Source organism: Colobus angolensis, unplaced genomic scaffold (assembly GCF_000951035.1).
Source record: "Colobus angolensis palliatus isolate OR3802 unplaced genomic scaffold, Cang.pa_1.0 Scaffold63, whole genome shotgun sequence".
Lineage (NCBI taxonomy): Eukaryota > Metazoa > Chordata > Mammalia > Primates > Cercopithecidae > Colobus > Colobus angolensis.
This window is the reverse complement of record NW_012119932.1, coordinates 8,098,810-8,109,786: the sequence shown is the minus strand read 5'-3', so window position 1 is coordinate 8,109,786 and position 10,977 is coordinate 8,098,810. Positions and strand designations below refer to the sequence as shown.

At 38.6% G+C, this 10,977-nt stretch overlaps 1 protein-coding gene across 2 annotated transcripts in view; it reads right to left on the bottom strand.

The window, feature by feature from the left end:
• The window catches only part of NSUN6 (NOP2/Sun domain family, member 6), a 109,048-nt gene that overhangs the window by 75,774 nt on the left and 22,297 nt on the right, over window positions 1–10,977 (bottom strand). For both annotated transcript variants that reach the window (XM_011963867.1, XM_011963866.1), the window contains 2 exons: window positions 2,542–2,651; window positions 818–971 (listed from right to left, as the gene is read on the bottom strand). In XM_011963867.1, coding sequence (XP_011819257.1) covers window positions 818–971; window positions 2,542–2,651 — 264 coding nt within the window. The remainder of the gene's footprint in view (window positions 1–817; window positions 972–2,541; window positions 2,652–10,977) is intronic.

Below are 10,977 nucleotides of genomic sequence, written 5' to 3'. Positions count from 1 at the left end.
TGAGTTGGTGGTTTTTAAGGGTTGAATGATGGGGAGCTTGCAGTGAGCTGAGATCCGGCCACTGCACTCCAGCCTGGGCGACAGAGCGAGACTCCGAAAAAAAAAAAAAAAAAAAAAGGTATGTTTAATTTATATTAAAATCAAACTTTTTCTTGACAAGTAAGAATGTTTAAAATTATCTGGCTAGGACGGACGCAGTGCCTCACGCCTGTAATCTCAGCACTTTGGGAGGTCGAGGTGAGCAGATCATGAGGTCAGGAGATCAAGACCATCCTGGCTAACATGGTGAAACCCCATCTCTACTAAAAATACAAAAAATGAGCCGGGCGTGGTGGCAGGTACCTGTAGTCTCAGCTACTCGGGAGGCTGAGGCAGAACAATGGTGTGAACCTGGGAGGCAGAGCTTGCAGTGAGCCGAGATCATGCCACTGCACTCCAGCCTAGATGACAGAGCAAGACTCCGTCTCAAAAAAAAAACAAAAAAATGATCTGGATAGATCATCGAATTCATTCTCCATCAAAATGAGCACTGTTTTTTAAAGATGAAAATATTTCAAAAAAAAATAAAATTCAGAAGGACAAGTAAAATCATTTGACAATTAAAATGTAACTGGTTGCCTAATGAGGCTCTTTAATTTGATCAGTTACCCTTTTTGATCAAAAATCATGGAAATATTGGTTAAACAATTTTTTTCCAGTTGGATTTACAGCAAAAAAAAAACCTCATATAACGCAACTAGATACATTTTACATTATTTGTAATTTTCATTGACCCACAAAAAGGATGCTGATTTCCCCAAAACACCTGATGACATACTTCAGTTCAGGTAATCCATTGAAGATTTCCTTGCGGCTTAGTTCAGAAATCCCATTTCCAAGAAACACTTTTGTTCCATCAAATTCTCTGGCTCCTTTCTTACATTTTCCTTTAATATCAGAGTATACAGAAATAACATCTCCAGCTTTCATAACTAGAGAAAGAAGAAAATCAGATTACATTGAATTATACTTTGGCAGAAGAATCATGAACATTCTTTGAGCTAGAATGGCGATCTCTAGAGGCATCAATAGTGGGCATGAAGCAGTTCAAACTGGCTCATTATCTCAATACAATCTTTAATAGAATATCTGACGTTTACTTTAAAATATTCCCTAACAATAAAACTCACTGAAGAATCTTTTTCAGTGAAAACAAAGAAATAGAACAGCTTCAAAACATCCTGCCCTCAACTGGAAATCTGTAGCTGAGCCAAATTATTTCCCCCAAGCCTTAAAAGATTTCTTATAAATCTTGACATCTCAGCTCAAACCTCAAAGTTCTAAGTTTCCTTCAAAAGGATTCTTCAAATATGTACCCTAAAATCTTTCAAAGACATATTTCTAAATCCCATAACCCTGTTTGTATTTCTTTGCTATTTTGCTGTGACAGCACAATTAAGGCACAGACTTTAATGATGAGCATATAAAGCCATTCATATATATATACACATACGTATGCACACATATATATGTGTGTGTGTACACTTACAATACCTTTTACGGTATACAGTGTACAGAGTTGCCTTATATGGCTGATTAAATCCAGTTTTTGTAGGCATTTCAATATCTTCTATAACAACTCACAGTGGTATTTATGAAGGGAAATTATATTCCACTTCCAAAACCATTTTTAAAGCTAATCTATCATAAATTTATTTGGCCTATTACCTGACAACAGTAGTGAACAGCCTATTAGCTAGAGCTAAGAAAACTGTTAAAATAATATAGATCAGATGTCAATACACTTTTCCTGTAAAGGGCAAATAAGTATTTTAGGCTTTGTAGCCACATAAGGTCTCTGTGGCATATTCTTCTTTATATATGTATCTTTTCACAGCATGTTAAAAATGAAAAAACCATTCTTAGCTTATGGGCCACAGACAAACAGACATAGGCCAGATTTGGCCAGCAGGGAGTAGTTGGCCCAATTCTGATACAGATCAAATCATTCATTTTAAGGACACCACAACCGAGGCCCAGATACTGAATAACTTTTCTACAGATCAAAGCAAATGTTTCCTGATTTCAAGTCCAATAAGGTACCACTGAACCACAGTGACTAACTTACTAAGCATATGCAATACAGGTATGTCGCCAACTGTGTGAATACATTAAGAATACTAAGTTTCATCCCAATGTTCAGATTCCAGGTTCTGGATGTTCTCTCCCTAATGATACGACAGCTTTCTGAGGTTTCAAGGCAATGCAGTCAAGAAAACAAAACAGAAGTTCACTGATGTACTCTCTATTCATCAGTAATGATCCACTAAAACAACCGTCATCAAATATATCCTTATTTGGAAGGAAAAAAAAAAACTATCAGAAAACCTCATATGATGACTAGTTAGTCCTCATCGGATAAAACCCTAAATGCAAAGCTGGAAAAACATCTGACCAAGGTAAATTTGGAATACATCTTAGTGAGAAATCAATAAATTTTCCATTTGAAAATGCACATAAATTTTAGAGAACCTTAAAGACAAATCTAAATATGATACTTACACTTTGATGCTGACACAATTCCTGGGGCATAGACATGGGCTCCTCTTAAAACTGCATTGCCACACTGGGCTCCAACAATGGCTTCACACTGCTGTTTTTTAATATTCTTCCTAGAAATGTAAGACACAAGAAGTTTAATAGTAAACATACCTCCAATGCCTACCAATTTTTCCCGTGTTCTATCTGAACGCGAATAGCCTCTTTAGTCTTAATTATCCTGAATACATAAGAAAAAGCTGAAAAAAGAGGCATACATAAAGAGGAAACAGGAAAAAAACAGCAACACAGAGATGGGCACTTGAGAGGAAGGAAAAATCAAGAGGTCCATCTGGTGGAAGGCAATACAGTGGCACCAGAAATTGCTTAATCATTTAACAAGCATTACTGTTTCTCATAGCATTAGAAGAAAAATAGACTTTCTCTGTCTTCAAAGACTAAAATAGAAAAATACACAAGGAATTACAAAAACATTTCTAAAGTGGTAAATTGTTGCATGGTAAATTATGAATAATTTAAACAAGACAGGAAAAGAAGATAAGTATTTTTTCTTTCCTTTGCTGCCCCAACTTTTTGAGTCTTTTCCAATTTCTCACATTCTATTCATTTTTTAGACCACTAAAATCTCTATTACTTCTAACACTCAGGGTTCCAAAGATCAGGGACCGAATGTGATCAGCCCTAAATAAAAATCCTTAACACTGAGTCTCTAATAAGCTTCCCTGGATGGTTGTCACAATTCATTGCTAGGGGAATTAAGTGCATCCCGTCTTCTATTCCATGATCGCCAAATCATCAAATCTTACTAATTTTTCAGCTTTATACCTACTCCTTCCTGGTCCCTCCCAAACATTCTCATTGCTCATTCTCTGCCTACTTCTTAGAGGCCCTCTCCACCGGCTTCCAAAACATGCGACCATCTCTGCTCACCTTGCATTCTATCCTTTGGCATCTCATGCTTTCAATAATCACTCACAAAAACAATCCACAAATTCTAATGTTTAGTCTTTATAGATTTTTTTTTTTTTTTGGCCAAGTCTTGCTCTGTCACCCAGGCTGGAGTGCAGTGGCGCAATATTGGCTTGCTGTAACTTCTGCCATCTGGGTTCAAGCGATTCTCATGCCTCAACCTCCTGAGTAACTGGGATTACAGGTGCCCGCCACCACACCTGGCTAACTTGTATTTTTAGTAGAGACGGGGTTTCACCATGTTGGCCAGGCTGGTCTCGAACTTTTGACCTCAGGTTATCCACCAGCCTCAGCCTCCCAAAGTGCTGGGATTATAAGCGTAAGCCACCACGCCTGGCCTAGACTCTTAGTTGATATTTCTAATTATCTATGGACAGCTATATAGAGATGTCTCACAGTTACTTCAAACTCAGCAAGTCCTAAACAATGTTAGTTTTCCCTCATCCATTCCTTGGCACTCCTTGGCAGGATCCCAAATCTTTTCATCCTGTTTCCAATCTTGAATGAGGCATCATTATCTGCCCAGATAACCAAACTAGATGTTTCAGTGTTACGGTCTGGATGTGTCCCCAATATTCATGTGCTAGAAACTTAATCCCTAGTGCAACCGTGTTGGAATGTGAGGCCTTTGGGAACAGTTTAGGTCATGAGGGCTCTGCCCTCATGAATGAATTAATGCTATAATAAAAAGGGCTTGCAACAGTGAGTTCGCTCTCTCTTGCCCTGGTGCCCTCTACCATGTATGGATGCAGCAAGAAAGCCCTCACCAGATGCAACTGCCTCGATCTTGGACTTCCCATCCTCCAACACTATAAAAAATAAATGTTGTTCTTTATAAATTACCCAGTCTCAAGTATTGTTATAGCAGCACAAAATAAACTAAGACACTCAGCATCATCTTAAAGCCCTCCTAAGCCTTGACATTGATTTAGAAATCATGCTATCTTCTAGTTCTGATAGGTCTTGTGGGCCTATCTCCTGATGTCAGACACGTATCTCTTTGTGATTACTGAAATGGCTTCCTGCCTTTCACTATTGGTTTCAGATTTTCTCTATGTCTTTGGTGTTCTGCAGTTTCACTCTGAAGTATGTAGATATGAATCTACTTTTACTTTTGGCTTCAAGCTCACACTTATTAAATTTATCATCAACAATAGAAATTCAAAGTCATTACATTTGTGATTATTGTCTTTCCCCCATTATTCCTGTTCTCTATACCTGGGACTCATTAAAAATATAAAGTGCTGGTCAGGTGTAGTGTAGTGGCTCACGCCTGTAATCCCAGCACTTTTGGAGGCAGAGGCAGGTGGATCACCTGAGATTGGGAGTTCTAGACCAGCGTGACCAAGATGGAGAAACCGTCTCTACTAAAAACACAAAATCAGCCAGGCATGGTGGTGGGTGACTGTAATCCCAGCTATTTGGGAGGCTGAGGCAGGAGAATCACTTGAACTCAGGAGGCGCAGGTTGCAGTGAGTCGAGATGGTGCCACTGTACTCCGGCCTGGGCAACAAGAACAAAACTCTGTCTCAAAAAAAAAGGGAAATATAAAGTGCTCTTTTCATGACTCAATTTCACTTTCATATTTTTAATTTCTCTCTGCTGCATTCTAGATAATTTCCTAAGGGTCATCTCCTAATTCAAAAATTTTCTAATCAGTTGGGTCTAATCTACTGTTTAATTCATTGTATGAGTTTTTAATTTTAATGATGATATTTTTATTCCAGAAATTTGTTTTCAATTCTACCTTTTTATCCGTAGGGTCTTTTATGTTTTATTCTTTCATTTTTAATCATTTTAAGAAAACTGTTTTGTCTACGGTCGTATCACTCTGAAAATGCCCGATCTCATCTGATCTTGGAAGAAAACTATTTTTATAGTCTCTGCCAGAGAGGTCTATTTGTTAAAAGTTCTGAGGGAAATCTAATCCTGCAGTTTATTATATATGCTGATTCTTACTCACCGTGGTTTGATTCCTAGTGTAGCTTTTAACAATGTGAAGTGTTTGGCTTAGATTGAATGAGTGCTGCTCCAGAGTGATGTCACTTCGTTTTTGCCAAGCACCCAGGAATTGGCTTGGGACCAAATAGTTAATTTCCCAGTTTGCAAGTTCCAAGACAATTTAGGTTGCAGCAATTTGCATTCCAGACCTTTATGAGGGAGGGAACTTACGGCTGTGTATTTTCAGTAACACGTTTTTCTCCAACCTATATCCTAAGGCAAGAAAGACCTACTTTTCATTACTGTCTTGTACTGACTACTGGGTATTTCTCATCCTTACTATTAACACTCTGTTGTTTAAACCAAAGAGCCTAAATTTAGAAGACAGACTACCTCCTTTCCCATACCTCCAACCCCCCAATATTAGCTCACATGCTTGCTGTTCTCACATGCTTGCTGTTCAGTTATTCTGCATTCCTAACCTCTAATATATCAACTACATTTTTAATCACTCAACTACATCATTTTGTGGCCTAGTATGTTCTTTTTTACTTAGCACTCCTAGGTGTATGTAGCGAAAACATTTTCATGTTATCTAATTCACCATACATATGATTGAAGCTAAAAGACTCTGAAATACCTTCCCAGCTTTTCTCCAGGTTTGCAATTCATCTTTCGAAAAATTTCTGAAACTTTTGACTGTAAGTTGATATAAGAAACACACCTGATAAAAGAACTTATTTCAAGTTCTTACATCATCTGAGAACTTGATATAAGAAGCTACACATACATGTCTGTGTGTGGTATCACACACTTACAACATTTCATTAAATATTTGTACTATGTGCAATGCAATATATTATAAAACATCCCATTTATTTTTTACAATATTCATTGAAAACATTAAATTGATTTCACAAGTTACTAATGGGTCATGATCTCTAAGCAGTTTGGAAGACTCTGACCACTCTTATATTTCTGAAATACACATTTAATCATTACTAATAAAAATTCTTTTTTTTTTTTTTGAGACAAGAGTCTTGCGCTGTCGCCCAGGCTGGAGTGCAGTGGCACCATCTCGGCTCGCTGCAAACTCCGCCTCCCGGGTTCACACCATTCTTCTACCTCAGCCTCTTGAGCAGCAGGGATTACAGGCGCCCGCCACCACACCTGGCTAATTTTTTGTTTTTTTAGTAGAGACAGGGTTTCACTGTGTTAGCCAAGATGGTCACGACCTCCTGACCTCCTTATCCGCCCGCCTTAGCCTCCCAAAATGCTGGGATTACAGGCATGAGCCACTGCGCCCGAAAATAAAAATTCTGTAGCTTCTAAAGTCTATGAAAAAAAAAAAATTCCTTAGTATAAAACAATTATGCATACTTCATACTTCATACCTGCCTCTCCCAACTTCTTCAGTTTCGTCTTTCACCCATCCCTCAACTCTGAAAACGAACAGCCAAACCTGATCACTTTTATCAGGAGCCACCATATTTTCATGCATTCACGTCTTTCCTCAGGCCTTCTCTCTGCCTAGCATAACCTTGCCCACCTTAACAGCCCTTCAGCCTAATTTCTCCTCACCTTCAAGGCTCAGATGAAATAATACCTGCTTGGAGAAAATATTTAACAATTTCTTTGTACTCAGTCCTTCCTATTCTATGCTCCAGTGGCATTTAATTTATACTTCTACTGTGGCTATCATAACACTTTGACTTGTACCTAAGTCTCCCGACTTAAGACTACAGAACTATGTCTCATTCATCTTTGTAACACCAGCACATCTCACATATAGCACAAATTCAAAAACATGTTTTGTGAAAGTGAAATCTGTGGTGTTAGATTTTATGAAAATAACATGGAGGGGAAAAGATGAATTCTGGAACAGAGAACTGTAGAGAAAAAGAGTTAACAGAGTAGGCCTGATCTGCTATCTTTGAAAAGCCTGCTTATAAGGCTGGCCCTTGACTGACCTCTGGGAACTGAGATTTCAGCAGGGTTCCTTATTAATTGGTAAGAGTGACTCATTGTGCCTGAATTACTGGACAAACTATGATTTATGGTAAATACCAGCTTTCCTTCTGAAAATCTGGAATTTGGGTATGTACCAGGCAGTGGGAATCTACATGATGAGCCCTGAATAGGAATCTTGGCAGTGAGTCTATCTGGTCACAACTCATCACTGGGGGGATCTCCTGTGGGAGTCCTGTGTGGCTCCACCGGAAGAGGACTCTGGAAGCTTGTGTTTGGTTTTCCCTTTGCTGATTGTGCTTCATATTCTTTCACTGCAACAAATCATAGCCGTAAGTACAATTATGTGCTGAATTCTCTAAGTCCTCTTAGAGAATCACAGAACCAAGGAGTGGTCTTGGGGATCTACCGACACCAGGACTGACAATATAAAAACATAGTATGTCACATGCAAGTATCAATATTTAAGTCAGCTTTGCTGAAAGGGAATTTTCACGAGGAAAAATAAAAGAGGAAATGTAAAAGTTGGTGCAGGGTCATAAAACATGCTAAAGGCTTGATTTTTATTGAAATGTTTCCAAATAGAGTGCATCAACAACATTAAAGATGACATTCCAATAGTTTAGTAATACAGGTTGGAGAAAACAACTATAAATACACCTAGATTAAAAGTATTAGAAAAGCTAAAAAATGAAGTAGCTAAGAAATTAAAAACAGATTATGGGAATGTCCTGTTAAGGAATCTAAAAGCATATATTTTTATCAATTTGGTATTTTAACTGCACACATTCACAACCCTACACATACTAACAACCCTACACCAAATGGAAGGTGATGGATGAAACTGAAACAACACATGATATTGCTGCATATGCCAAATACGTCCTTGCAGTGCAGCAGGACTGCCACCTTTACTTCATCAGTAGTTTCTGTGCAACAGCATTTTTTCAATATTCTACTGCAATAACCATATATATATATATATATATCTTAAAGTGCTTGTTATGGATGGAATGTTTGTGTCCCCAAAATTCAAATGCTGAAACCCAAATTAAATGTGATGGTATTTGGAGATGTGTTTGCGGGGTAATTAAATTAGTTATGAGGGTAGAACGCTCATGAATGGGATCAGTGCCTTTATAAGAGACCCAGGGGCTACCCACTTTCTTTCTGGCATGTGAGAATACAATGAGAAGTCAGCTATCTGCATTCCAGAAGAGGGCCCTCACCAGAACCCAAGTATACTGGCACCTGTCTTGGATTTCCAGCCTCCAGAACCGTGAGAAGCAATCTAAGACAGTACTGACATGAGTTACACGGCAACTACAAAAGATGGAAATCAGCAGGGCACAGTGGATCACACCTGTAATCCCAGCAATTTAGGAGGCCGAGATAGGCAGATTACCTGAGGTCAGGAGTTCGAGACCATCCTGGCCAACATGGTCAAACCCTGTCTCTACTAAAAATACAAAAATTAGCTCAGCGTGGTGGCAGGCGCCTGTAATTCCAGCTACTCAGGAGGTTGAGGCAGGATAATCGCTTGAACACGGAGGTGGAGGCTGCAGTGAGGGGGGATCATGCCATTGCACTCTAGCCTGGGCAACAAGAGCAAGACTCCCTCCTGGGTGGGGGGAAGAAAAGATGGAAATCAAGAAGGTTGAAAGATAAGACGAATCCAGTTTCATTTGGATTTCAAGAGATTTATGCTGTTGAATTACGTATTCAATTGTGAAAGAAAAAAAGAAAATTAATTTTCTGGCATTCTAACTATTTTGAGACTTTTATCAAAAAGGGAGGAGCATTAATTGAGAGAATACAGAAATTCCTTAAAATTACAAATTGATTTTTGGCCTAAAAACTTCTACTGATCCAAATGTAGACTTTAGAAAATGCTGGTTGAGATATGTTTTAAAGGCTCCTGTATCAAGAGAAGTCTGGCATTCAGTTATCTCCTAAAGTAATTAATTTACCAGACAAAAATCTTCCTCCAGAAATTAAAATATATTTCACCAGTACATGAAATATCATTTTAAGTAAACTGAAGAAACCAAAACTTTATTTTAAATCTCATTTTAAGCAAACTGAAGAAACCAGTAATTCAGTGATGCATTACTTTTAAAATTGTTTACTGTATATAAACTTTAACTGATGCATTTATATTTTAAATAACTGTGATATTGAGGTGCTACTAAAAAATCAGAGGAAGAAAACTCCTTTTTTCTAAACCCCACGGAAATGAAAAGAGGGGAAAAAGAATAACAATCTAAGGAGAAAATTCCATTTGCAATAAAACGAAGAAACAGCTATAATCCCGATGATGAGAAATAATTGGCTGATAGTGAAAATTGAGCCAAACCTAGTTTCTCAGCAGGGTGTGGAGTCTGAAAAGGAGAGGCTCCTGGAGGCCTAATCAAACATTTATTTCTTAGGAGCAGGACTATACGTTTGGTGGAAAAAAATCAGAATCTAGGAATGTCTTGTCAGTGTCCTGCTCAGAGGAGACAAGTCTGAAAGAAGAAATGGATTGTCAAAAATGGCATAACCAGACAATCTGTTATTTTCTCTAGCAAACCCGGATCAACTGCCTAAAAGCAACCCAACAAAGAGAAAAGAAATAGCAACCAACTTTGTTGCTCCTGACTTAAGTTAACTAAGCAGAGATCAAACAAAAAAGAAAGCTTTTCCCGCCCCCCAGGAAAAAAGGTACCAGCTAAAGCCTTCACAGAGAGCCTCGGCTCTGCTCACCAGCGCTAGAGATGAGCCAGCAGAGATCATCTGCAGTACTTCTGAGAAAACATATCTGACTAGTCCCATAGGCATGCTGTTTCCCCCATTCTGGATCATCATTGAGCAAACTGCAAATGAGGTTGTAACTGTTTCCATTCAATGCATGACAAGCAGAAAGAATTCATTCTGCATTCATTGGTGGCACACACATACACAAAAAGCCTTAGTAGGCAGAAGGTAGATTTTAAAAATGTAAACCAAACAAAAGGAAAAATATTTCAAGTACCTCTGTATTTTCACAGCAATTAAAGGCAAAACCTTTAAAAAGGATAAAAGAAGAAAGGCAAAGTAAACTAGCAGCTGAGAAAATAAAGGACAATAAAACCTCTGAATAAAGATTTAGAAGCAGAGAGAGGTAATACATCCCTATGACTAGATAGGATTTTGAATCCCCATTTTACAGATAAGAAAAGCAAAGCATAGACAAGATAAAACTTATCTCCTATACTCTTGACAAGACAGCCACTTTCAAACAGAGCCTGTGACCCAGACAGGCTTAAGAAGGGAACGGGCTGGGCGCGGTGGCTCACGCCTATAATCCCAGCACTTTGGGAGGCCCAGGAGGGTGGATCACCTGAATTCAGGAGTTCAAAGACCAGCCTGGCTAACATGGTGAAACTCTGTCTCTACTAAAAATATACAAAAAGGGCCGGGCGCGGTGGCTCAAGCCTATAATCCAAGCACTTTGGGAGGCCGAGACGGGCGGATCACGAGGTCAGGAGATCAAGACCATCCTGGTCTACAGGGTGAAACCCCGTCTCTACTAAAAAAAAA